Raw genomic sequence first — 27,613 nt, 5'->3', positions numbered from 1 at the left:
CTCGTGGCTGGGTTAATGGGTCTGTGAAGGCAGGGGCCGTGTTTTATTCACTGAGATAGTCTACCTGTCACACGGCACCGTTTAAATAGATGTTTGCGGTGCGTAGTAATGCCTGGAGACAGGGAGACAGACGAGGAGTCGCAGCCAGGGCTGCCTCTGTCAGAAAACCGTGTGGCTGTCTCCCGACAACTTTATCTCTGGCTCCCGGCGGCGCCAAGGCCCGCGGTGGCAGGTGGGCACCGTGGCACCTCCACACAGAGGCGTGTGGTGGCCACTTAGGTCACACGGGAACACGCGGGTGCTTCCCCCAAACCGACAGCCAGGGGACAGTACCTCATTCCCCACTGCAGGGGGGAGGGGGAGCAGCGATTCCCACGGAACTCCCCCGCCCTTCCCCCTCTTCCTTTCCAGGCACATAATGGATCTAAATATGAATGCTGTCACAGAGAAGAATTATGGGGGTTTAAGTGAATCCTTAAGATAGCTCTAAAGTGAGCTCTTGACTGGAGCCTTTATCTCATTGACTGGCTGAAATGGCTCTTTTTTTTTATCATACTATTTATGGCAACCGCCCTAACAGAGATAAATAGCCCTGGAGACAATAACACACTCGCAAGAGCAAGGCACACGGAAGAGAGTGGAAGGTTGCAAATCCCCTGGGACCCAGAGCTTCCTGAGCAATCTCCCTCAGCCCTCTGCCTCCACTGAAGCTCGGCCTGTGGGGCTGGGAGCTGAGCTGGGCCCTTCTCCTCTTTCCCTCCCCAAGGCAGGAGGGAAGGGTGGCAGGAGGGGCTGGGGAAGAGGGAAGAAAGCTCTGGGTACAAACAGGAAAAGCTTGCTCCCCGCCTGTTCTCGGCAAGCAGCGTGGCTGGAAGGACAGGTGTGGCCTGGTAGGTAGCAGGGCGTCTCTGAGGACAGGTAAGCAGTTCGGAGGGCAGAGGAGGTCTGAGATTGTGATGACGTGGCTCCGTCATTCTAGAAGCCACACCTGGCCCAGAGGATGACAGGGGTGGGCCAGGGCCAGCGGGAGGCTCAGGCATTGCAGACAGGTTTGTAGGCACAACGACAAGCTGAGGAACGCGGATGTCCTAGCTGCTGCACGGATGGCAATCCTCTGTCTGACTTTGGTGTGTTCTGCCTGGGAGAAGGGAAGCTGGCAGGAGCTGGTGGCCAAGGCAGAGGCAGCCGGGAGTGAGTGGTACAGTTGGGCGTGCCCGCTGCCCAGTGAGAGGGCAGATACCCAGGACATGCTGCGTGGCGGCCGTCGGGTTCTTTGGAGGGAGAGCTCCTCTGGAGGAGAGAGCCCACAGGCCGGCAGGCCAGCCTCACGGGAGGGAACCCAGTTTTAGGCACCTTTGCCCTTCCCATTCCCGGGCCACAACTGGGGTGTCACCGCCATCATCATCCCTTGCCTGCCTTTAATGGTGACTCCATGCTGGAGTTCCAGTGCAAGCATTTTTGGTTTTTTGCAAAACTTTTTTCTTGCAAACCTAAGCGGGGAGCCCAGTATTTGTGGGCTCAAATCCAGTCCAGATTTTGCATCTGCGAGGCGCCTGCTTCCCTCTCTCCCTCCGTAGCCCTCCCAACACCTGCTGCAGAGGCTGGCAGCCAAGAGCTATTGTGCGGCCCCTGAACTCTGGCCCCCGCCTCCGCCTCCGCCCCAAGCCCAAACCCGGTGCGTTTCATAGAGATGCTTCGCTGGCTGGCACCGAGCCACGGAGTTTCCAGCTCTGCTGGGGCACAGAATTCCTAGTCAGCGCCTGCCTTTCAGGGTTTCACCCTTTTCTCTACCCTCGGCCGGCTCTTCACATTCAGAAATTTAAGTGTAACTTTGCATTTCTATGGAGCTGGCATTCAATGGCGTGTGCGTGTGTGCGTGTGTGTGTGTGTGTGTGTGTGTGTGTGTGTGTAACTAAATTGGGAAATGTGGCCAGAAGGAGTGGGAGGCAGATTTCTTGCAATCCTTAAATAATGAGGCCTGAAGGGTGCCCCCAAGAGTTCAGGGCCCTCGGGAATTATTTTGATTTGAGCAGCCTCTTCTGGGCTTCCTCATTCCCAGAGCGTTTATTGGTTCCTTTAATGCTCACAGTTCATCTGTGAGGTAGGCACTGTCCCTATTGAGTGACGGGGCCCAGAGGAGCCCACTGACCTGAGGGTTTGGGTCGACTCTATGCCCACCACGACCTGACACGGCGATGGAACAGCTGGAGGTAACACAGCAGCTATGCAGAGTGCAAATGCCCGACTCTCCTGCCCGGCCCTCCCTACACTCGCAGCGGGAGACACCTGCTCAGGCTGCCCCCAGAAGGTTCTCCGGAAACCTAGAGATTCTACAGCTTCCCACTTGAGATGTTGCAAAATCGTTACCCTTTGACGAGGTACAGACTCAGAGCGGTGGGGAGGGCAGACTTTACAAGTGCAGTGAAAGAGCCCGGTCAGCGTGGCTCAGTGGTTGAGCGTTGACCTTTGAACCAGGTCATGATTTGATGTTTGATTCCCCATCAGGCCACATGCCTGGGTTGCAGGCTCAATCCCCAGTAGGGTGCATGCAGGAGGCAGCCGATCAATGATTCTCTCTTTCTCCCTCTATATGTTTTTTAAAGTGCAATGAAAGACAGAGAGATAAAGATGCTGCGTAGGATGAGGCCCCAGAAGTTCTCTCCCTGCAAACTGCTGTCACATCCCTCGTCGACCCTCCCAGAAAGCACCTGGTCTTATGCATTCCCAGCCCTTCCTCAGAGCAGTCCCAAACTTACATGTTGTGCAGGGCACACCAGCCACAGTGAGGGTCCCCCGAGCTCAGGCACTCCCCACAAGTCGTGTACTGCTCACAGGATTCCACGGGGACCCTGGTGATCTGGTGGAGAGAGGAGAGACCATGGTTAGGTCAGTGGTTAGTGCCCCCTCGCCGATGTGCGTTCAGACTCGTCTACAATCTCACTCACTGCACTTGCACTATCCCCACCCCTAAAGCGGAGATACTAGGGGTGTATTTTGGTGGCCTCCGTGTTCTCATCTGTTTGCCTGGCACAGGTAAGCACAGCTAAGCAGACTGTGTTTCTCAGGTGGCAGGCCAAGGCTTCCTACCCTCCCAGCAATGAAGCAAAACCCCCAGTGTCCTTCTGCCTGCACTGCAGTCCCCGCAGGAGCTGGGCTTGCTCCTGCTGAGTGCAGAAAACGGCTAACGCTGTTAGAAGGCCATCGCATGCCTCCAACTTGCCTCTGAAGAGCTTTCAGCTGGGCCTGGGCTGAGACATCCTGCCTGCACAGAGCACATTTGAAAAGGGGGAGAGGCAGAAACTTTCCCTATCAAATAGGATTCATCATGTGGCACCGTCTCTTTGCAGCCGACCAAACATACCACCTGGATCCAATTATCCCATTCTCTGATGTCTGAATTCCGTTTCTTTAGCAAATGTCCCATCATCTGAAAAGTCTGGCTAAATGGGAACATCCACAGAGATGAGCTGTCTTTCTGGGGAAAGTGGGGGTTTTCAGATCAAGCTTCCCACGCCCTTCCCTCACCCCCGCCCCCCAAGGCTGCAGCCCCTGCCAACTCCTCCTGGTGTCCCGGTTGTGCCCTGCAGGGCTGGAGCTGGGCCTGTTTGGACATTACACACCCCTACGTGCCCGGGTGTGCGATGTGAAGGCTGGGCAGGAGGGGCAGGAGATAGAAGTTTTCCATTTGATATGTCCTAGGGCAGCGGTCGGCAAACCCATTAGTCAACAGAGCCAAATATCAAGAGTACAACGATTGAAATTTCTTTTTAAGAGCTAAATTTTTAAAAATTCTTCTAACACCACTTCTTCAAAATAGATTTGCCCAGGGTGTGCTATTTTGTGGAAGAGCCCCACTCAAGGGGCCAAAGAGCCGCATGTGGCTTGCGAGCCTCAGTTTGCTGACCAGGGTCCTAGGTATCTGTTGCTGGCTGGGACAGGAGGCCGCTGAAACATCTGATGGCTGGGAACAGCTCCTCGTTTGTTAGGGCGTAGAGGTCCCCCACCTACTGGATGTGTGAGCTCAGGTGAAAATGCAACCTGTGGTCCAGCAGCACAGTGTCCTGCCTCTGACAGGGGCAAAGGATCTGATGGAGATGTCTTACGGCATCCTCCCGAGAGGCTGGGAGGGAGCCTCACGCTGCTCAGGCAGCAGATGTTCGTTAGATGTCACTGTATGGAGGCTCACATGCTTCGCTGGAGAGAAACAACAGCACACTGGACTCTGATCCTGCCCCCGCAGGGTCCACAGTCCAGTGGAAGTTGGAAATTACAAACCAAGTTGCTCTCCACTGTGCCTGGGATGGGTGTGTGCCCTGGTAGCTTAAAAGAGGGGTGCCCCTGCTGAAACTGGTTTAGCTCAGTGGATAGAGTGTCAGCCTGCGGACTCAAGGGTCCTGGGTTCGATTCCGGTCAAGGGCATGTACCTTGGTTGCAGGCACTTCCCCAGTAGGGGGTGTACAGGAGGCAGTTGATTGATGTTTCTCTCTCATCGATGTTTCTAACTATCTCTCTCTGTTCCTCTCTGTAAAAAAATCAATAATATATATATATATATATATATATATATATATATATATATATATATATTTTTTTTTTTTTTTTTAAAGTGGGTATCCTGTATAATCTGCCGGAGGAAGGATGTAATGGTGAGTGGGGAAACAATGGGCCTCGAAGGGCATTCGGAGCTGAGAGACTATCACCCACACAAGTAATCAGGCTTAGAGTGCACATGTGTAGAGTGCACCCCGGATGGGCGGGGCAGGGATGAGGCTGGTGGGAGGTAAACAAGACCCCAAACACCAAAGGCACCAGCCTCACAGCCCCGCCCCTCGTGCTTACAACATAACACTTACGATTCTCTATTTCAAGGCCTTCCTGTTAGCGAGTGACATGATCCACTTTAAACATCCCTAACTTCCCATTAATCACATAAGTAGAAAATGCAAGGAGAACTGTACAATCCTGCAGTCGGATTTTAAAAAATTCATACTTTAAGTGGAGGCTGGGGGATAGCTGGTGTGAAACAGCTCATGCGGACTAGACCTGGGGGTTTGTGTCCACTCTATGCCCAACATGACCTGACACAGCGATGGCGCAGCTGGAGGGGCTAATTTGCTCGTGAGCTGCAGAAACAGACACAGTGTCAGGACAGAGAGAGGCTGCCTCACACCAGGGGGGTTCCTCGCTCAGGTCTTTGCAACCCGCCTTATGAGGGGTGTTGCTCAACCAGGGATCCTTCCCAGAGGGAGGTCACCATGGGTGGACCCCGATAGTGCATCGCAAATACAGCCTATGGACGTGGCCTGTTTATTTGGTTCAAAAAAGACAAATATCGGGTTGGCCACCGAGGCTGTTTTTCAATGTTTTGAAGGACAGCAGGGTGGCTGCAATAAGACTCAGGTGAAAAGTGTTAGGAAAGCTGAAATCGGTTTGGCTCAGTGAATAGAGAGCATCAGCCTGTGGACTGAAGGGTCCCAGGTTTGATTCCGGTCAAGGGCATGTACCTTCGTTGCGGGCCCACCCCCCTCAGTGTGGGGTGTGCAGGAGGCAGCTGATTGATGTTTCTCTCTCATGGACGTTTTTAACTCTATTCCTCTCTCTTTCTCTCTGTAAAATATCAATAAAATATATTTAAAAAGAAAGAAAGAAAGGAAAGTGTTAGGAAATCTCCACAGAAGAAAGGCAAGGCTGTGCAATAAGGCACCGGACCTTGCTTCCGGAGGAGCGCCCCCCAGTGGGTTGTGTAAGCAGTGAAAGTGATCTGTGTGTGTGTGTGTGGGGGGGGGGGGGGGGGTCGTTTAAGGGATTCCTGTCCTCAGAGGAGGGCTGACCTCATCCTGCCACTTCTGCCACTCGGGATTCTGGTTTCCACTGTTTGCCTAACTCCTCCCTGCCACTGCTGATGCTTTTTGTCCTGTATCACGTGCACAGCTACAAGCTAACCTCCAGCCATCGCCCTCTGCCACAGCTATCCCATCGCTTTCAGGAATAACCCCTGACCACAGCCTCCAGGCCTGCGATTCCTACCAGGAGCACCTTTCCGACAGGCGCTCGCCATGCAGCGTCCGGGCGTGCCTCTGCGGGCCTGGGACTCGGCCCTTCGGGATTCCTGTGACCCCGGCTGCCCGCTCGGCTTCCGCCTGGCCCCCTCCCACCCACCCTCCCTCTGAGGCCCGAAAGCAGCAGCCCAGTGCCCGGCCTTCCTTTCTTGGGTTTCGGGCTCCGTGTGAGTGATGTCTGCATCTGGCTGGGAATTAAAACAACTGTCGGCATTGCATTTGGCCCGTCTGTCAAAACACAGCCCGGCTCTCAGCAGCTGGGCAAGGGGGCCCTGAATGGGAGCAGTGTCTCCGGCAACAAAGCCCACTTTCACGCCAAGTGCCACGGAGATAGTGAGAACCCTGTTCTTCTCCAAACATGAAACCAATAGCACTACTATTTTTCCTGTTTCCTGGGCCCTCCTGGTGGGAATTTTTTTTTTTTTTTTAATGCACGGAGTTGAAGAGCAAAGTGAAACAGGAAACTTATAGGGGTGAGGGGCGATCCTAAAATTGGAATGACTCTCTCCTCAGAGGTCTAACAGCCAAAGATCTAACCACCAGAGGAAAGCAATGTCCTAGGGGCCCGGAAGAGACAGACCCTCAGAGTCAGATGTTAGTTACTACAGGCTCCCTGTCTTTGCTATATTCTCGGGCTGCGACCGTCATTCATCAGCCGGCAGCCAATATTCATTGATCATGTCCTACCCACGGGCCTGCACCGAGCACTTCAGGGGCATAACAAGAGCCGCAGCATCACAGTACAGCCATCACCTTCGAGTTGCAAAGTGACGTGTGTCCTCCCAGAGGCGTGGGAAGAAGGCTGAGGGAACTCAGAGCAAAGAGAAGATGCATCTGCATGGACAGTGCCCAGTGGGACAGCCACTCGCCCGTGTGGCTGGTCCTGACTGAGATGCGCCGGATACTCACAGCACACACTGGCCTTTGAAGATGTGGCATGGAAAAAAAAAATAATATAAAATACCACCTTGATAATTTTTATCGACATGTTGAAAAGAAAAAAATGAGTAACTACTGGGCTAAATAAAATTAATCTTAATTTCAGCTTCTGCGTCTCACTTTTTAAAATGTGTCTGTCAGCCCTAGCCGGTTTGGCTCAGTGGCTAGAGCGTCGGCCTGCGGCCTGAAGGGTCCCGGGTTCCATTCCGGTCAAGGGCACATGCTCAGGTTGTGGGCTTGATCCCCGGGGTGGGGCGTGCAGGAGGCAGCTAAGCAATGATTCCCTTTTATCATTGATATTTCTATCCCTCTCCCTTCTCCCTTCCTCTCTGAAATTAATTAAAAAAAAATTATTTTAAGAGGTGGCCTGTGGCTCTTAAGGAACAACGGCTCTCATGGCATGGGTCCAGACCAGCACCGTTGGCATTAACTTGTGAGCTTAGGAGACAGAAAAGCCAGAAACTCTGGGGTGGCCTCGAAATGTTCTCAGAGCGTTCCAGCTGCTGCCTCTGAACGCTAACGTTTGAGAACCACTAACGTTTGAGAACCACTAACGTTTGAGACCACCTCACATCTTGGGGAGATCTTGTCGAATGTTAGGGCCCCGGGCCAGGAAGAGATGGAATGAAACTCTGCCATGGGGCTCTGTAAGGACCTGGACTGATCTGGGGGGAGGTGAGTGAGGGTACCTTACTATGTCCAGCAAGGAAGAAATGGTTTTAATAACTGAGTCTATGGAGGCCCTAAAGGACCAAGTTCAAGCCTCCAGGAGCAGGCCTCTAGGACCTGGCAGTGAGGGGTGGGATGGTGTGTGGTGGGGTGGGATACGGTGGGTGGCAGTTGTCTCTGGAAGCTCTAGGAGGGAAGAGTTTCAGGTGGCCTCTGTCAGGGCTGACTCAGAGCTTAATGGGACACTCTAGAAGGCTTTAATGAGTGTTTGTTTATGATGATTGTGTTTTTAATTATGCCTGCATCTCCACACCCTGTTCACGGAGGGCTGGTATCTGAGGGCGGCTGGGTCCCAGGTAGCCCTTAATGAGTGTGGTGATGAGAAGCCCAGGGTCGGAGGGCACCCTTCTCCTGCCCCTCCGCCGCCTTCTCCCCGGGACCACGGGCTGCCGCAGACTTGACTCCATCCACCCTCACACCCGCATTCTTCTCTGCTTGATCTTCCATCTTGTAATTATGCCTCTAATGAATGTAACTGTCCTATTAAGTCATTTACTTAAGAAATACTCTTCATTAAAGGTGACTCATGCTGTGTTCTTGGCTCCTCTGGCCTCAGGCCCCCATCTCTGGTACCTTCCTTGGCCAGGTTCGGGGCGCTGGATGTCTATGTGGGGAGCTGGCTGGCTCAGTAGGGCTTGCAGAGTGTGGGAGGTTCCTCCCGATTCTCTCAGCAAATTTGGGTCGCCTAGGGGGTGTCGGGCCAGGCACAGTGAGGGACATGACACAGGATGGTTATTGGCTATGGGGACCAGTCACTGAGGGGATTGCTGGAGCCAGTCTCCTTCCTAGGGACCCAGAGGAGCTGGCAGACCTGCAGGGTGGGGACCACCCAGGGTGAGGGCAGAAGTGTCTCTGGGCACTGTAGTCACTACCTTCCTGGGCAGAGGCCCTGAGCACTCACTGCCTTTAGGTGCAAACCCATCTCTCTTCAGAGAAGCAGAGGGAGGCACAGGAGCCCCTCCAGGAGTGCCCTGGAGGCAGCAGATCTGTGCTCTGTCTGCCCCTAAGCAGACACCTGCCAGGAGCCGCTTGGTTCTGAGGACCTGGAGGGCTCTGCCGCAGAAACACTGGGGTTAAAACCGGAACAACACGTAGGACCCTGACCGTGGATGGTGCCTGGGTCCCACACAGTCCTTAGACGTTTACCGAGCATCTGGGCTGTGTCCAGCTCTCTGCTAGGCATGGGGCTGCATTCGCTGCCCTCCTGGAGCCCATGGTGCCACTGAGGCTGAGACTAAGGAAACAGGGCCTCTCAATGCGGTGGGACAGACGCCACCATAGCCGTGCAATCCAGAGACAGTTGTGATGAAAGGACAGAGTGGAGGTTCGCCGCAGGGGGGTATTGGTACAAACACTTGGTGTTCAGAGGCCAGTGGGATTCCTTTGTAATCCTGCAAGGGAGCCAAGAGGGAGGAGTGAGGGAGAGCTGTCCCGCCCCCCACCCCTGGAGGGGCCCCTGGGGCACTGAGCATTTAATCCTTCCCTCCGCTCCCCTGGAATCTGCTTTCCCTGCCAGAGAGTACACCTGTCCCCACACGTGTCCCCTGCTTCCTGACTCCAGGAAAGAGACAGAGGCCTTCTCAGTGCTGAGACCAGGTGGCAAGGGTGTGAGGTGACACACAGCCTGGCCGGAGCACGCAGTTGGCCTGATCCTCAGCCCCCGGGGTCCCCAGGGCCGGGGGCACAGCGCACAGCAGCTGAAGCACAACTGGCCGGACTGCCTCTCCTTCCTTTGTACCTTCCCTGTGGTCCCTGCCTGCCAGCCCAAGCTCTCTCCCTTGGAGTTTGTAGGTCTCAACCCACTTTCTCCTTTTCACCCAATCCAGCCTGTTTTCAAGAAAGGATCTGAAGCTCATTTACATACTGGGCTGAGGGCCCGGGGCTGGTGTGTGGACCAAGGTCCCGTACACAACCCCAACACTTGGCGCAGGTTTTAGCATCTCCAGGCGCTTTCACACACCTGGCTCCCAGGTTTGCACATCTGCCTAGGAAGAGAGGCTGGGTCTCCTGCTCCATGTGAACCAGCAGGAGGCAGGCCTATAGGGGTGGCTCAATGCTAGGCATGGTCTTGCTGTGAACAGAGGACAGTCCTCCATCACCCCTAATGGTGACATACTAGGAGGCGTCTTTTGGAAGGTGAGGAGGGAGGGATGGTTCAGGGGTCAGTTCCAGGAGTTGGAGGCGGAGGGAACAGGAAGCGGGGAGCAGCCTGAGGGCAGGGGAGACTCTCTCTCATGCTTTTGACTCCACCGCTCTCACTCCCTTGCCCTCAGCGCTGCTTGGCACCCAGCAGCTGTTAGTTGAGGGACTGGATGGGTGGGTGGACCTCACTTCACAGGCTCCCCCAAATCTCCTCAACAGGTGCCAGGAGCATGGGGAGGCCCAGAGCTTGGGGCTCTGTCCTTCCCCTTGCACCAGATGGGGCCGGGGGCAGAGTCCTCACCGGGAGACGGACATGAGCAGATGGGCAATCAGGGAGGCCCAGCCCAGCCCCCTGGTCTGGTCAGTTTCTCTCAAGCACCAAAGCTAAAGGGGACACCCCAGGGGTGGGCCAGGCTCCCCGGACTCCTCACAGGCCTCCAGTGATATCCCCTTTGGCTCAGCAAGTCCCACGGAAAAATGCCCATCCTCTCTCCTGTCCTTAAAGGGGAAGGAGCCCATTGGTTATGGCTGCCTGAAGCAGCATCTCAATCTCAATCTCCCATGCAGAGTGGGTGTGAGGGGGTGCTGAGGCATCAAGGGGATCCTCTCCTCCTGGGGTTTGGGGAAGGGAGAGATGGGGACTGAGGTCTCCGACTGATGGCTGGCAGGTTCCTTGCTCAGTGCTGGGCAGTTGATGGAACTTGTTGAACAGAATGGAGCAGCAGGGATATTAATAATAAATAATAATAATATTTAATAAAGAGGGAATGTGATAATAGACTGCCACACCCTCAAAAATGGCTGTGCCCACAGCCATAAGATGGGAGCACCCAGTCCCCTCAGCCCCACCAGGGCGGCAGGTGTGTGGCATGGCCAGGCCTGACCTCAGGTGGGTCCAGCTGCACTGTGTGCCTGCCTCTGGAGTACCCCAGTCCCCTCAGCCTCCCACCACTCAGGGCTACCCAAGGCTCAGGTAACCAAGGCTGGCCAAGGCTTGCACTGCCGGCAGTGGCAGCAGTAGAGGTGTGATAGGGTTGTTGCCTTTCCCTGATCACCAGGTCGCCTCCCATCCCTGAGGGCTCCTGGACTGTGAGAGGGGGCAGGCTGGGCTGAGGGGACCCCTCTCTAGTACATGAATTTTCATGCACTGGGCCTCTAGTAACTAATAATAATAATAACTAATAATAATAACAGCTATTTTTCCAGCACTTACTGCATGCCAGGCCCTTTGCCTATTTTATCTCATTTGATCCCTATACTATCCTTGCAAGGGAAGCAATATTAGGCCCACTTATTAGAAAACTGAGTCTCAGGTTAAGTAACCTGCCCAAGGTCACCCATCTAATGAGCATCAGAAACAGACTTTTAGTTCATGTTTGTCTGACTCCAAGGCTCAGGAGTGATGTGGAGACAGAGGCATCACTAGAGGGCAGGCCCTCCTGGACATGGGGCGCCATGGGCATGGGGTGCCGGCATGAGCTGAGTCTGTTGACAGTGCAGTTCCATCCACCACCACGGCATGCCCCTTAGCTTTTTTACTCTTCTCTGTCTGCTAACCACATTCAGGGGGTGGATCCTGAGCCGGACCATGGAGGGATGGAAACAGAGGGGAAGAGGGAGGGAGGTCAGGGAAGGTGGAAGAGCTCTGCTGGGTGGTTTTCAGCCCCCAGGACCAGCACACTAAGGAAAGTGGCTCTCAGCAGTTTGCACATTTCCCGTCCAGAGCCCCCAGGAATGCCAGGGTGACTCAGCAAGGGCAGTGAAGGTGGCAGGTGTGTTATATCCCCGTCTTGCCAGTTGTTAGCTGAGTGGCCTGGGCGAGCCAGTTAACCTCCTCAAGCCTCCATTTCCTCATCTTTCAAGTGGAAACAGCAATGCCAGTCTCACCATCTCACCTGCTTATCAGGGAGGACCTCTGAGCTCACATTTTCAGCCTCGGTCTCGTCTACGAATCAGCTTCCCAGTAATTCATGTGAAGAACTCACTATTGTGTGTCCCCAGTGTTAGATCCAGTTCTTCAAAAATCAATAGTCATCTGTGAGATCCCTGTAAGCCCTCATAAACACAGCCCAGCCCCCTACTGTCCCCTGAGCTGTGACAATCACATCACTAAGGTCATCAAGAAAAAGGAGACACGAACCCCCAGAAAGCCAGAGAGAGGTTCTGGAGCCTGTGACTGCCGCTAAAGCAACAGGCAACCTTCTGGTCAGAAGATGACCCCGGGTGTCTCCTGGGAACTCCCGACTCTCTGGAGACCTGAGGGAGGACTGGAGTTCAGAGAGAGAAAATCTATTTTTAATGACTTGGGGAGAAGAGTGGAGTGGCTGAGTAATTCAGAGTAATTAAAGCTATCTATCACTCAGAGAAGTGGAATCTGAAGTTGTTGAACTTTTCAATGACACTTCCTCCCTCCTCATTCATAAAACCCAGCAGAGGGTCCTGCAGGAGTCAAAGAGGAGAGGGCGACCAGGAAAGACATGTCTGGCCCCAGAGAGTGAAATTTTATCTTTTTGGTAAGTGCTAGGGGAGCAGCTGCTCTTGAATCTTTTATTTTTTTAAATTTATTTATATTTTTTTTAGGTAAAGGCCAAATTTTATTCTGGTTGAGAAGGTGGACTTTGAAAGAGTCAGTGCTCCTTTTCAAATCCAGCTCCTATCTGTACGACATTAAATTCTCAGACCTCCTTGAGCCTCAGTTTCCTTCTTCGCGAAGTGATGGCCACAATGAGATCAACTTCATAAGGTTGTTTTGAGGCTTAAGTGACCTCTGTGCACCAAGGGACTTGCACACATGTGGTGCTCAATAGTGGCCGCTGTCATGCTCAGTCTCTGTAGGCAGCCCCCACTGGGGATGGCAGTGTGCCCAAGGAAGCTGGGCGGGCTCCTGCCCAGGCTCTGCGCCCACCGGTCAGGTGACCTTGAGCCAGCTACTGAGGCTCTTTGGGCTGAGACCACCGATGTATCTTGTGGGGAGAGTTATAACTGCTCTTGGCGTGCAGAGCAGCAAAGCCCCTCAAACAATTGTCCTTATTTTTAAAAAATATATTTTATTGATTTTTTACAGAGAGGAAGAGAAAGGGATAGAGAGTTAGAAACATCGATGAGAGAGAATCATCAATCAGCTGCCTCTTGCACACACCCCACTGGGGATGTGCCCGCAACCAAGGTACATGCCCTTGACCGGAATCGAACCTGGGACCTTTCAGTCCACAGGCCGATGCTCTATCCACTGAGCCAAACCGGTTTTGGCTATTGTCCTTATTGATGACATGATCCCTTCTAAAGGCCTAACGTGCATGGACACTCGAGATCCCTGGCTGCAAGACGTCCACCTAAGTTTGGTCTTCTAAGGAAGAAGGGGAACTTGGATAAGGACAATATACCAAGAGGTGAGGAAACCAAATGGGCCAAACAGACATGCCCAATACCATACTGTTGTTTCTCAGACAGGACTCCTGGGCCAGAAGTAGTAGGGAGTTAGGAGTAGGGCCCTTTCTAGTCGTAGGTTTTGGAAGGATCTACCAAGAAGCAGAGATGCTAATACTATGCTGTCTCCATGGCAACAGTGGATTTATTCAGTTAGGAAAAGCAGGTGGGGTAGGAAATGAGAGATGAGGAGGATTTGGGAAATAGGGCTTAAGGAATAACCAAAATAGATCCCTCATCTGGAAACCAGACGCCCGGGATTAGCCAGGTCTCACAAAGCTCCCTTTAGGGTGGACATCGATTCGTCTGCCGTGGGAGGGAAGCGTGGTGATGGCAACGGGATAACAAGTCAGGGATGCCCCTATCCCCACCCACCCGCATTCATTCATCTCACCCTCTGTTCAGTCAGGTTCTAGTGAGGACCCTGGATGCAGAGACCACGTCTACCCTTACCACACCCAGCCCAATTTTATCTAAGAGCTGGGCATCTGGCTAAAAGTCCCATCAACTAACTTCAGGTTCCTCTGCCTTCCAGTCAACCAGGAGAGCAAGATGAAAGAGAAGGTTTGGAGCTCCAGCTGGTCTCACATTCTCTATGGTCCATGAGCTTAGCAAGGTGGGGGTTGGGTGTGAATCATCAGGGCCCAAGAGGAGGCCGGTCAGAGATCTAGGGTAGGCACACCTTTGCTGTGGTCTGGGTAGCAGGCAGGGGCTAATGTTAGATTGTGTGAGAGGAGGACTCAGGAAATCCTTCTTTAAGAGGGAAAGTGGGGCCTGAGGACTCACTGCTTCTGAAGGAGACCATAACCCTCCCTTTGGCAGAGATCCTGGCATGGCCTGGTGTCTGCCTCCTGGTGCCCAACTTCACCTCTGGTTCTGATGTTGGCACTCATGATTATTGATACAATCTCAGGGGTTCTTTGTGCGCTACTTTTCTATCCTAAATGCCCTCCCTGAAATCTGCTTGTGAGGCTCTGAAGGAACCTCGAGCTGAAGTTTCCAAGTCACCTGGATCTAGGGAGAGCAATCCTACCAGATGATGTATAAGATGGAATCAGATTTTGTCAAGCCCAACTCCTCAGGTCCTTCTTTAGTACACCCGTCAGCAGCTGTGTGCATGGGAAAAAACACAGCTGGCTTAGCCCTACCCATGGACGCTGGATTGGAAGTAGGTAGGGCTAAGCCTTTCTGCCTATAAGTCGAAGTAGACAAGAAACTACTGGAACCTCATGCTGTAATCCAGAATTCTGGTTTCCAGTGGACCCCATGGAGCACATTTCTTTAACCATCTTGCAACTTTCCTTTCTAATCATCTAAGGCAGTGGTTGGCAAACTCATTAGTCAACAGAGCCAAATATCAACAGTACAATGAGTGACATTTCTTTTGAGAGCTCAATTTTTTAAACTTAAACTTTTTCTAATGCCACTTCTTCAAAATAGACTTGCTCAGGCCGTGGTATTTTGTGGAAGAGCCACACTCAAGGGGCCAAAGAGCTGCATGTGACTCGAGAGCCGCAGTTTGCCGACCACAGATCTAAGGCGTGGCCGTCTTGTCCTCCCTGCCATATTGGGTTTGAAAATAGCCTGTGTTCTTTTCTTAGTATGCCAAGTGGCTAGCACCTTTGGGAAAGACACAGCCTTTTCTTGTCACTCACAGCTTCCTGGGACAAATAAGTAAATAAGTGGATGAGTGTGTGTGTGTGTGTGTGTGTGTGTGTGTGTGTGTGTGTGTGTGAGAGAGAGAGAGAGAGAGAGAGAGAGAGAGAGAGAGAGAGAGAGAGAGAAATATAGATAGATGGAGGATATGAGTACATGTTAAATGTCTAAGGCAAAAAAAAATCTCCTGCAGGTATATTTAAATTTCCTTCCTGAATAGAGCAAGTGTATTCGTTCACGCCATTCATTCATTCATGCAACCCTGGCAAGGTGGAGACGTGGAAGGCAGAACCATGCTTTGCTGAATCCTGTGACACTGTGCTGCTTTCAGGAACCTGTATAGACAAGATCATCCCCTGAGGCAGCAATGACTACAGGGACACAGTGCTCTGTACTTGGGAGCTAGTCGATAGGGTTGATTGACCTGGCCTTATGGATCCACACTCAGGTAGACTCAATTTATAACCGAGTAGTCCTGCATATGGTTAAAATACACTCAGCACTTATACTTTGTTCCTTTCTTTCTTTGTCATTCATGTACTCATTCATTAGTTCATTTAGGAATGTATCCTTCATTCATTGGTTCATTGATTCAACAGAGCCGGTGTCAAGTCTTTCCCTGTGCTGGCACAAATGCGAGTTGGCCCTGTTCTCACAGTCCCTCCGAAAAGCATACCCTCTGGCAGGAAAGCTAGAAAGTGACAGATGTCTCAGGAGGTTCTGAGCTGGGAGAGATCACTTCTGGCTGAAGGAACCAGGGAGGCGCCATCACTGATGGCAGCCTTGAAAGTGTGGTGATACTTTCATAGACAGGAATGGAGGAAGGACATTCTATGAGGGGGAAAGGGCATCAGCAAAGAACAGCCACGAGACCTGCAGGGAGAATCCCAGTCACGGACATGTATTAGGGCAGAGCTGCCGAAAGGGAAAAGGATCTGAGGGAAGACTGTGGAAGGCCAGGGTCATGGGCACAGAACAGGAAGAAGAGAAAAGAGAAATTTTGCATTTCTTTTACTTATGATGTGTCCCATGTCTATCCCTGTCATTGTATTCCTCCAGCCTCCCTCTGCCTGTCCTGATGCAGACTGCATCCTCGCTAGATGTATTCTGCACATCTTCATTTTTCTTCACAAAGGCGTAATGCGTGAGGGCCGGTGTCCTAGAGACAGATTACCAGGGCCACATCCCAGCCCCCTGCTCTTTAGCTGTGTAGCTGTGGGCCCGTTACTCAGCTCTCAGCCTCAGTGGTTGACTTGTGACAGGGTGATAATAATGGCATGTACTTATTATATAAGACCTACTATTTGCAGATGAGGAAGAAGCGGAGGCACGGACAGTCTTAGTGAATTCACTTAAAGCCACATAGCCAGTACGTTGTCAGGTTGGGATTCGAACCCAGGCAGGCTGCCTGCAGAAACCACACTCTGAACTCCGACACCAAATTGCCTCTTAGCATGAGGAGGTCCAGGTTAGAAAATGCTTAGCCCAGGGTCTGACGTGTAGCTAGCTGTTCCTTGTTATTAATAAATAACATTAATAAATATACATGCGCCTGCTATATATTCTGCACAGGTAGGAAGTTCAAAAGATGACCAGACATGGCTCTGATCCTGAAGTACTTAGAATGTTGCCAGGAAGATGGACAAACCTCCACACTGTATGAAATACTAGCACGATGACAGAGATGTGGGACAGCTGGCTAGCTCTTAGAGCCAAGAAGAAGGGCACATCAGGGAAGGCTTCCAAGAGGCAGTGTGTTGTAATGACAGCTTCAGCTAAAACAATAACAATAATACACACACACACACACACACACACACACATCAAAACAGCCAGAAAAGCTGCCTCCTGAATGAAGTTTAGAGTCCAAACTCTGCAGCCTCACATTTCAGCTTTTCCACCTCTGCTCCCATTTCCCTGTCATTTCCTCTCTAGGCTCTGTCTGTCAGCGTCAGCCCCCACCCCAGGCCAGCCTCCTCTCAGACTCTGCACAGTCCTGCCTCCTTAACTCTCTCACATTCCTGCTCCTCAGAAGGTCTACCCTTCCTCCCTGCTCATGGGCATATCCGGGGCTCTCTCCTTGCCACACGGCCTTTCCTGACCAGCCTTTGGATTTAGTACCAGACCTCAGCCCAGGTGGCAGGACTCGAGTCAACTTGCCAACTCTCCTTAGCTCCCCCTCTTTCCAGGTGGCGCCTAGGACTCAGCTCTGTATTCCTTCAGAGGAGCAATCCCTGTGCGTTCCCACCTCAGTTTCTTACACAAAATAGGTCTATAAACACCCGCGGAGAAGCTAATCGCACGTGCCCAGTGATCCAGGTTTTATTTTAAGCTCCTTAAGTAAAGGCACTGAGCTCCGGGAAGGCTGCCTAGGTGTGGCTGAGGCCCCTGGCATTCTGCTGGGATCCATTAGGTGACGTGGAGGCTTTTATTTTTTAATGGACTCACTGTTTATACCCCGGCAGAGGCACGCGGTGTCAGGGAGAGGACACGACTGTTCAGACAGAAGAACTTGGCTCGGCCTCGCCCTGCACGCATCTGCACTGGGCAAGCCGCTTCACTCCCCCAGCCTCAGTTTCCACATCTGTAAATACTACTGGATGTCCAAGTTCAAGCGTCCTCCCGGGCACCCAGATACAACGAATGCAGCCCGGCCCTCAGCTTTCAGACTTGATTCTCAAGACCCAGGCTCACCCTTCTTCTGCTCTTCAACCTGGGCCCCCTGACCCAGCTCACGGAAATAAAACGGTCCAGGAATACAAAGAGCGGATTTTGTGAGATGCTTGGAGGGAGGCCCTGGGATGCTGTCACCTAGCCACCCTTCAGTCGGGCCACCGGAAAGCTTGAGGGGCACAGAGTGGACAGGAGAATCCAGAAAGCAGGACGTCCAGAGGGCAGGTGGGTGAGCGCACAGGAGGAGAGAGAAGGCAGGACATGGGGAAGTCACTGAGTTCTCACCCCTGTGACGGTGGCAGGGAGGACCGGGAAGTGCTTCAGGAGGGAGAGCTGGCCCGTCCAGGCGGCCCCTGGAGAAGGGGCTGGGGTCCTGCTGGAAACATGTATATGGAGGGACAATCAGGGCTGAGGGGCGGGGGGCAGGACAGCAGGAGGCACCGCCCACCTGATGGGAGCTGCTGCCCAGGTTGTCCAAGGGCCAGGAGGGACCCAGCCCCGAAAACCAGCATCAGTGTGAGAGCCTCCCTGTGACAATCCCAGTTCAAGCGAGGCAGGGGACAGCAAGGACAGATCCAGTCGGGGAAGAGAAGGGTGAAAAGGAGGTAAATCAGGCCTCCAGCCTGCATGGCTGCAAGAGGGTAGTGCAGCCGCCGGAGGAGGGCTGGGGGGAGGTCTGAGCTTCAGTCAAGTCCATAGTTCCACTTTGGGGCTGGAGCGGGACTTGACGATTCTGAACTGAGATGGGCCTGCGTCTGAGACTTACCAGCGGTGACTGGCTGAGCTACGCAGGCTGCCCGGGACCTGGGGAAAGGGGGCCGTCGGGGACAGCCTACAGCAGTGTTTTCACTCTATCTCCCAGAACACTGGTTGGGCCTGAGAACGCCACGGACTGCCATGCCTGACCTGGTCATCAGGGTCACAGGCAGTGAGGGCAGGAAACTGCCCAGTTCAAGATCAGGCTTCCTGGACAAATCAGGGGGGATTATGGGTGTCACCTCTGGGGACAGGATGGTAACTTACTGATAACATGATTTTTGAAAATATCAAACTCTCAGATGGCTCAGCGGACCATTCTCCCTGAAACCCAGGGGCCCCTCTCGGGAGCAAAGAGGGGTGAGGTCTCTTTCAAACCCAAGTAAGGTCAAAAGAAGTTGAGAGCTGCCACACGGGGGACCTGATGACCCATTTCCTCTGTCTTCCAAGACAACAAAGCACAGTCATGGGGGATGCTACCGGAAGCTGGTCTGATGAGGGCAGGGTGCTGGAAGGAACTGGCCCCTGGTCAGGAGCCCGGTGGTGCCCCTGCCTGCCCAGCCCAGCGCCCGGCCCACCCTGAGTGCTCGCTGGGGGGAGGGAGGGATGGATTAGGGCTTTTCAGACTTCACCTTCCTCCCTGCTTTCTATCTGCGTCCTCCTTAATGATGGCCTCAAATGTACCTGATGTCACTATGTCTCTGAAGATAGAAAGGGATGGAGGGGTTTGTGGGAAGTTGGAAGAGAGACAAAGATTTTTTTCCTTTTTTTAACCAGGTGCTTAGGAAATTAATTAGGACAAATAATCACTGCTTTGTCGGAGTCTCTATTATATTTGGTGCACGCCGGGTCTGGTGGAGAAAAAAAAAAGGGGGGGGGATTTTAAATAATTTTGGAGTTATAACTGATGTAATTAGATGCTCAGTGAACACTTAGCATCGAGCTGTGCTTATTAAAATTACTGTTTTAATCAGAACATTGCCGGCGAATCATTAATAATACAATGGCTCGATTCCCTGGAACTCTAATTAGACCTGGACTTTTAACCACCTGAGCGTAATCTGGATACGCACCGCGGGTGATGCATTATCATCTCGGGGGCCCGTGGGGCTGGAGCATGTATACTGCTATTTGGGGCCTGCCTGAATGGCTCATTGTGGGGTGTGAGAGCTGCAGAGAGGGCGCAGGGCACAGATGCTGACAGGGGGATCTGACAGGGGGATCGAAGTGGAGGGAGTCAGCCCGAAGCCAGGCCTGGGGGGAAGGGGGGGGTGTTCTCAGGAACAAAAGGCAGAGAGAGTTCTCCCTCTGCTGCAGGCTAGACCTGTCTCATGCATTGTTCTGCAGGGGAATGATCCCATGTCACAGAGCCAGCCAAAGGCCCCTTCTCAGGATGCCCCGCCTTCACACACACCTGCCTCTCATCCAAGCACACACCTGTCCAGGGGGGTGAAGTGTTAGCCCCTGCCCAGCCACTGCACATCAGAAACCCAATCCACCAGTCACTACGTGATGACTGAAGGTTAGTCTGGTGAAGGGCTGGGGCCACGTAATTTCCCTGTCCAGCTCTTTGTGTCACCCTAGAGAGAGATGCTGGGAAGGGCTGACTTTTTCCAGAACTTTTTTTCCCCCTAAATATATTTTTTATTGAACTCAGAGAGGAAGGGAGAAGGGGAGAGAGATAGGAATATCAATGATGAGAGAGAATCATTGATTGGCTGCCTCCTGCCCGCCCCCGACTGGGGATTGAGCTCGCAACCTGGGGCATGTGTTCTTGACAGGAATCGAACCTGGGACCCTTCAGTCCACAGGCTGATGTTCTATCCACTGAGCCAAACTGGCTAGGGCTCCAGGACTTTTGAATCCTTAGGGACATTTTGCAGGTGACCAGGCCCAGAGCTGGAGGGAGGCAGAGTGGGTGTGTGTTCCCTGAGCCGCCTGCTTGAGCTGGTGTTGGGAAGGGGGGGTGGGGGGGTGGATCAGGGCTCTGAGCACAGATCCGTTTCTCTGCCCCACCAGCTGGTGGCTCAGTCTCAGCAACGCTGATCTGGCCCCCGCTGAGGGGCAGGGCAGAGCCCTCTGACAGTGTCCCAGGGGTGGCTGAAGTCAAGGAGCCGGAAACACGCTCTCTGTCTTCTTAGTGCTAGCCAGCTCGTGGGAGGAACATGACAAAGATGTGAAAAAAGATCTGGAACACTTAAAAGGCAGACACTGGGAAGTGAAAATGAAGCTGGAGCCAGACGAGGCAGGCAGAGCTAGGTGGTGATCACAGGGCGAGGGGCTTCCTCAGAGGGCCAAGGGTCCTCAGGGACAGTCACAGGAGGGCCGTGGGTGATGGCACCTTTGTCTCCCATTACCCATCCTTCTGGCTGCTACCGGGGCCCTCACACAACAAGCTTGAACCCTGGGGCTCCCTTTCTGGCCACCTCTCACCAATACTTTTGTGCAATTGGCAAAGGGTGCCTGCCCCTCTAGATAAGGGTTGATAAGATGAGTGAGGACTTGGTTTCAGCCCCTCTTGCCCTGAACCTGACTCCTCTGTGCAGACCCAGCCTGAGCCATCGCATGTGGTGGCCCTGATGCCCAAAGTCCCGGGAAATAGAGTTGGAACATGTAGTGTGGTGGGTCTACCAGCGTGCTAGCTGATCTTCAGACAGAAGACTTTAAGGGCTAAAGACTGTGACTCTTACAACCCTTTGGGGGCAGAGAAGGTGAGAGTCCAGGGTGGATGAGGTGCAGGGAAGACTGACTCTAAGAGGAGGAGGGAGCTGAGGAGGAGCATGGGGAGTGTCCAGGCAGGAAAACAGCCAAAGCCAAAGCAGGGAGAATGGGCTTCGGGGTGTCTCTGGGGACAACAGAGAATACAATAAAATTGCGTGTCTCCCTTGTCAGCAGACATCGTAACTAGTAAGCATCTAAAAAGTAAAGGGACTCCAGGCTTCCCTCAAGGAAGACTAACCCGACAGAAAGCGTTTTCTATAAACAAATTGCTCCAGGATGGAGGTGAGTTCCATCACTGGGAATGCTAAGCGGAGGCCCCATGTCCGTACATGAGGGATGAAGTCATCGTAGCGGGGAAAGCCTGGCACGTGCGGGTGGGAAACAGTCCCTTTGCTTTTGGAACAAATGATTAGGCCTCAACTCAAGAATCCCTGTGCCTCTGGGCGATGACGCGATAAATGACAGGCCCCCTGACACGCACGCTCACCATCACTCCGCGGACGCCTGCTCTTGTACAAACACACTCACGAACACAAACACACATTCCGACCATACGCTCACACGTCACACCAACACGCCGAAACCACACACACTTCACACACGCCTCTCACGCTCACACCGACATCCCGCACACATATTCATGTCACACACACTCATGACACACAGGCGTTCCTGCCCCCAACCCGTCACCCCACTCCCAGCTGAGCCTGGACGCCATCGGGAGCTGTCACCCTGTGGCTGGTAAGGAAGAAGGATTAGGGCTGCCCAAGATTAAGCGGAGGAGTAAAATAATGACAAACCGACTTCCAAACAGGATTAGAGTCTTAATGAAAGCCATAATGAATGGAAGAGCCACACAGATATCACCCATAAATGGCCATAAATATCAGGCCAACCGATGAGATGTTAGATACTGCAGTTTTGAGCCCCATCAAATGACTTCTATTATAATTCATCAATAAATAACCAAGCTCAGTCTCATCGTGCTTTGAGGAATAGTCTGAGGCCAGGCAGGCTGGGATTGGATTCTGGTTGTGCCACGATCAACCAGGGCATGTCACGCTGCTTGTTTAAGTCTCAGTTTCTTTGTCTATAAAATGTGGATAATTACCCCCTACATAGTGATGCTGTGGGGAGTAAATTAAGTCCTGCACAGCTCTAATAATAATTTGTAATGCTAATAATTTACCAGCATAGTTACAATTAGTTTTCACTCTCTTGTTCCCTCTCCTTTCAGCTTCCTGAGGTCAAGGAAGGCCCGCTGACGGGTGGGACCGTCAGGGAGAGGAGGGAAAAGGAAAAGGGAGGTAGAGGAACTTAGGCAAGAGCAGGAGACTGGGGCAAGAGAAGGGAAAGGCGGAGACAGTGCGGGTGGCAGACCCCTTGGATGCCACACACTGGCATCATCAGTGGTGGGTGCCCACACCTTCCTGGGTGGTGGTTCCTGGGGGGAGGGGAGGTTATGGAGTAGCCATACCATTCTGGCCCAGCCTTCCTAAGATTCCTAAAATCATAGCTTTATGGAGATGTAATTCACATATTATAAAATCCCCTCACTCAAAGTGTATGATTCAATGGTCTTCAGTATATTCACAAATGGCGTGATCATTACCACAATCGATTTTAGAACACTTTTATCATCCCAAAAAGAAACCTCATATCCATTAGCAGTCTCTCCACAGACACACCCCCCCAAACCCTCCCACACCTGCTTCAGCCCTAGACAACCACCCATCACTATGGACTTGCCTCTCCTGGACATTTCATACAAATGGGATCATACAACATGTGGTCTTTTGTGGCTTGCTTCTTCCACTTGGTATTTTTCTTCCTAAGTTCATCGTGTTATAATATATACATTAGTTACTAATATATACATTAGTAACTCCCCAAGTTTCTTAATTCCAAGCCAAGACAGTGAAGGGCCGGAGCTTATTATACCCACACGCCAGCAAGTGTCATAACTAATGGAAACCATCCAAGTGTTCACCCTAAGACGTCTCCCTGAACCGGGCCAGTCACTGAGCAGTCAGAGCCTTCTTCCTGTTTACCACGGGGAGACCGGAGCGCAGCGAAAGGATGTGTTCCTCGAGCATGTGCTCTCAGCACCCTCCATATGCCTCTTCTGAAGAGAGAAAACAAAACAGGCTCCCAGCGTAAGAGTCTCTCATCTGCTGGATTTATGATTTAGATTTAATGTTAAAAGACAAAGGGGAGTCTCTTGGTATTCTGCCCATATGTCTCTCTCTTTCCTCTGAAAAGTGGCAATTCCCAGCTCTGCTTTTACGACGGAAAAGGATGACTCTCCTCTAATGGTGATCTGTCGTTGTTTATGTTTAAAGTAATTTTAAACGTTGCAAGACAGTAGCATTAGGGAGTGGGAAAGAACACCCCTGGGCCAAAGGCGGTCCCTGACGTAGGAGGGGCTTATCGTCGGGACTGCAAAGGACTAAGCTGTTCATTGGACTCAGGAAATGTCAATCACCTTTGCTTTCTAACTGGTGTGGGATGTGCCCCTTAGAGCAGCAATCCCAAGAGTTTTAGGAATAGCAGGGTACATGGTCCAGCCAGTGGACCCAGAGACAGAAAAGACTGAAAGATTAAATCGTGTGCTCAACTTCCCTCTCTGCACGGATAACTATCATCATTACCCCATGGCCACTAGATGTTAGTCTAGGGCCACGGGTGAAGAAATTGAACTTCCATGCAAAATAGAACCAGACACACCGCTAACACGTACGCTTTAGGCAAACCCGATTAACGAGGGTTACGTGCGGTCTTCCTCTCCGATAAATTCAGATACGGATTTAGCTTGAATTACGAGGAGCGGAACTGGTCCTCAGTCCGGCCAACATGGGGCGACAAGTTGCAATGTCCTTTGATGCCAGGCGTGCTGGCAGCGGTAGCAGCTGTAGCTAGAGAGCCAGGGAAGAACTCAGATAATGAGGAGTAACTGGTGAAGGTCAGGGGTCACTGCTGGCCACTTCCTGTCTGAACAGTGACCAGCATCTCCGGTGACCTCGGTGAACACCGCGAGAGTTGAAGAGCCAAGTTTATCTCTAGAACGAAATTTGTTTGAAAATGGGACAATAGCATACCCAGTGGCGTGTTGGATAGGGCCCTCTTTCGTGAAATAAAACGATCCAGTGCCGCCACTCTTTAAAAGGTCAAGCATTGTTTATTAACAATGCCCAACGAATCGCATTAAATCCGGGCACATGAGGACAGCACACACGAATATCACACACGTGCAGTGGCCTGCCTCCCAGGGAGGACTGCGCCGGGACCAGAGCAGCAGTGGGGATTCCTGTGGCTGCTGCCCGTTGCCCCCCTCCCCCGCCCCCCAACACACACACCCCAGAGAGCTGCTCCCCAGTGCTCAGTGTCTCCCTCCTCCCACCCAGCAGAGAGGAGACACTGGTCACAGCCACCCAGCCCTAGAGTTCCTTCCTGAATTGCAATTTGCTCCTTAGTGCATTCTTGGCAAATAAACAGGGGACCTCAGTGAGGGAGATAGGGTTCTAGGAAAAGTGAGGGGACTAGAATTTTCTCCATTAATCTGGCATGCTCCAGTTTGCATCATGAGCATCCATTTGCATGCTGAATTCTATTCCAGAGGCAGGAATGCTAAGAATGTTAGGTGAAATAAAATTAATTCTTGTAATCCACTGTGATCATATCCAAACCCAATATTCTCAGCTTGGCACGCAGAATAGGTGTGCCTGCCTGCTTTCCTATTAAAATTATTTTCTCAAATGCTGCATTCTGGGCATACACTCAGTGCTGGGAGGGGCCGAGGACCTCTAGCCTGCACCAGGTCCCCAGAAGCTTTGAGCCTAAGGGGGAGGGGACACCAAATAGACAGTCACCAGATAGGTGATTTGACCATAAGTTAAAGAGGCTCAGAGAACCAAAACTGGTTTGGCTCAGTGGATAGAGCATCGGCCTGAAAGGTCCCAGGTTCGATTCCGGTCAAGGGCATGTACCTTGGTTGTGGGCACATCCCCAGTAGGGGGTGTGCAAAAGGCAGCTTATGGATGTTTCTCTCTCTTCGATGTTTCTAACTCTCTAACCCTCTCTCTTCCTCTCTGTAAAAAATCAATAAAATATATATTTAAAAAAAAAGAGGCTCAGAGAGTTGGATCCATTGGGATTGGGGAGCACATGGATGGTTTTGAATTCTGTGGGGGGCAGAAGAAGCAAGGACACATGAAAGTGGCAGCAAGCTGATACCCTTGTCTTTCCACAAGTTCAAACTACCTGTATGGCTCCTCGGCCTGCGGCCTGTTCCCTGTCCCCGGAAGGCTGTTAATGAGAGACAGCGCCCTGAGAGGGGATGGCTCCCGGCAGGGCCCGGCAGGCCTAAGAGATGTGGGCAAAGCCTGTGATCACGGGTAACGGCTGGGTGAGCCTGGGACCGTGAGTGCGGCCAGCCCACCGCGGAGAGCAGGATGCCAGCCTAGCCCGATGCCCCGCTGACACCTGACTTTGACACCACACAGTGTCTTGGCGCTTCCTGACCCTCCACGAGCTGGGGCTTTTCCTGTGGTTCTGAAGGTGGAATCGGTCATGCACTGTGGGCTTCCTTTCCTTGGAGAAAGCAGACTTCCCGATATCGGTCTCCAGGGGCTAGTGAGCTAACCACTGCCCATCCCTGCCAGGACGCCTTCAGGACAACGCCAGATCTTGTTAGGAAGCAGCTGTTTCGAATGTTTTCCCTGTTTAGAATGTTGCTCCATACTCTACACGCGTCCCCTGGTTTAACCCCTGCAACAAGTAGTCTACCCCGTCATCGACACCTTTTCTAAGAGGAAACCGAGGGCTCCGTGAGATTTGATAAACTGGTGAAGGCCAGCGTTAGTGAGAGGCGATGCCAGGATTCCAGATGTGGTTAACACAGAGCCTGCCCTTCCCCCATGCCACAGGTCTCCCAAGAGCTGGCAAGGAAAGGGAGCGGGTGGGTTCAGAGGCTTCCCAGTCTACCTGGGAGCCAGAGTTCTGCTTTCGCTCAAACTGTTATGTCCCTGTCCCCACCTCCCCCAACCCCCTCCCCACTCCACCTCCAGAACACTCTTGGAAGGGGACTCAGAGAAGAGAGGCAGGCACACTGTGTCCTGGGCCCGGGGACAGGTGACCTTTCCCGTTCAGCACCTTTATAAATCTTCCCTAATGAAGTTAAGGGGAAAAAGGAATTAATGAATAAATGAAGGTTAAATCACTCCCTGCAGAAAATTGATGCTGACAGCGCGGGCCAAGAAGAGAACTTGGAAAATGGAGGGGAGAAGGGGGAATGAACTTGCACAGGAGGCTTTCAAAATTCTTCCCAAATTCAAGGGGGCTGTAAGGCGGGCCAGCTCTGAGGTGGGCAAAGGAGGCTTTGGGAAGTCCAAGGTAGGGGCCTGAAGGCGATGGAGGAAGCAGCCACGTTCTATCTTGGATCAGCTTTTCCAGAAGCCGATTTGAGTGTCACACACACACACACGCACACACACACACACACACACCGTTTGCACACTTAACCCTGCAGCCAATCAAGACACCGGTAGGTTGGGCCAGCCTGGCTCATTCCTGGCCTTCTGGGGCCTCTGTGGTATATTTTCTTGCCAGCACCACTTGTCAACCATCTCTGCCTCCTTGTCTACCCCAATGGCCCCCGCCACACCCCCCGGGGGCTGCACACCTCAGCCCACCGGGCTCAGAGGGCCGGTACGTATCTGCATGGCTGGGCCTGGGAGAGAGAAGAGTGGCAGGCCAGCCAGTAGGAGTTGGTACGAGAGAGGTAGATCCTTGAGGAGAAATGGATGGAAACGAGGAGAGACACAAGGTAAAGCTCCAAGAACACATGGGGACAGGGGCTGGGGAAACACATGCTCTCCCGGGAAACGCTGCAGCTCCCCGAGGGGTGGTGGGCAGGCCACTTGCTGGTCTACACCTCAGTTGGTGCTCCAGCGGAAGGTCTGCAGAAGAGGATCAGCTTCAGAAATCCTCCTGGTGGGAGCCCTGAGTCGGAAAGATCAATACTTCTGCTCCCTCCTCCTCTCTGTGGCCACAGGTTTTTACAAAAATGATCATGAAGACACCGGGGCTCGAGGGAGCGGCCTAACTGGCCCATCCTGCAGCGAGACGTGGCCTGGGTGGCAGGGAGCCAGACATGGGCTGCTGAGGGAGTGGGGGTGTGGGAGGCAGGCTGGAGAGGAGAGGCAGGGATATCCCAAGCCAAGAGCTGACTAGCTCAGCCAGTAAATAAAAGGTCACAGTGATTTTTCCGGTGCCCAGGGAGCAGCAGGCAGAGAGCTCCGCTGACGGCAGGAGCTGACAATTGGCAAATGAGCCTCCGCGGTTATCTGTTTCCCTTCCTTATTCTCATCTCAGAAGACAGAGGCTAGAAATAGATGCAACTGGCAGGTGACTTAAAGATGAAAAATGAGCAACACGGTCGTGTGGGGGCTCCGTGGCAGCGGGACGAGAGGCTCACGAGTGAACCAGAGGGAAGGGCCGGGGCTCAGCAGAAG

At 52.6% G+C, this 27,613-nt stretch overlaps 1 protein-coding gene across 1 annotated transcript in view; it reads right to left on the bottom strand.

The window, feature by feature from the left end:
• The window catches only part of PLXNA2 (plexin A2), a 211,183-nt gene that overhangs the window by 72,292 nt on the left and 111,278 nt on the right, over positions 1-27,613 (bottom strand). Inside the window, exon 5 of the mRNA XM_084865273.1 lies at positions 2,757-2,857. Within this exon, the coding sequence (XP_084721399.1) occupies positions 2,757-2,857 (101 nt within the window). The remainder of the gene's footprint in view (positions 1-2,756; positions 2,858-27,613) is intronic.

The sequence above is a fragment of the Pipistrellus hanaki genome (assembly GCF_964339955.1).
Source record: "Pipistrellus hanaki genome assembly, chromosome: 18".
NCBI lineage: Eukaryota > Metazoa > Chordata > Mammalia > Chiroptera > Vespertilionidae > Pipistrellus > Pipistrellus hanaki.
Note: the sequence above shows the minus strand (reverse complement) of the source record. Positions and strands in the feature narration are given on the sequence as shown.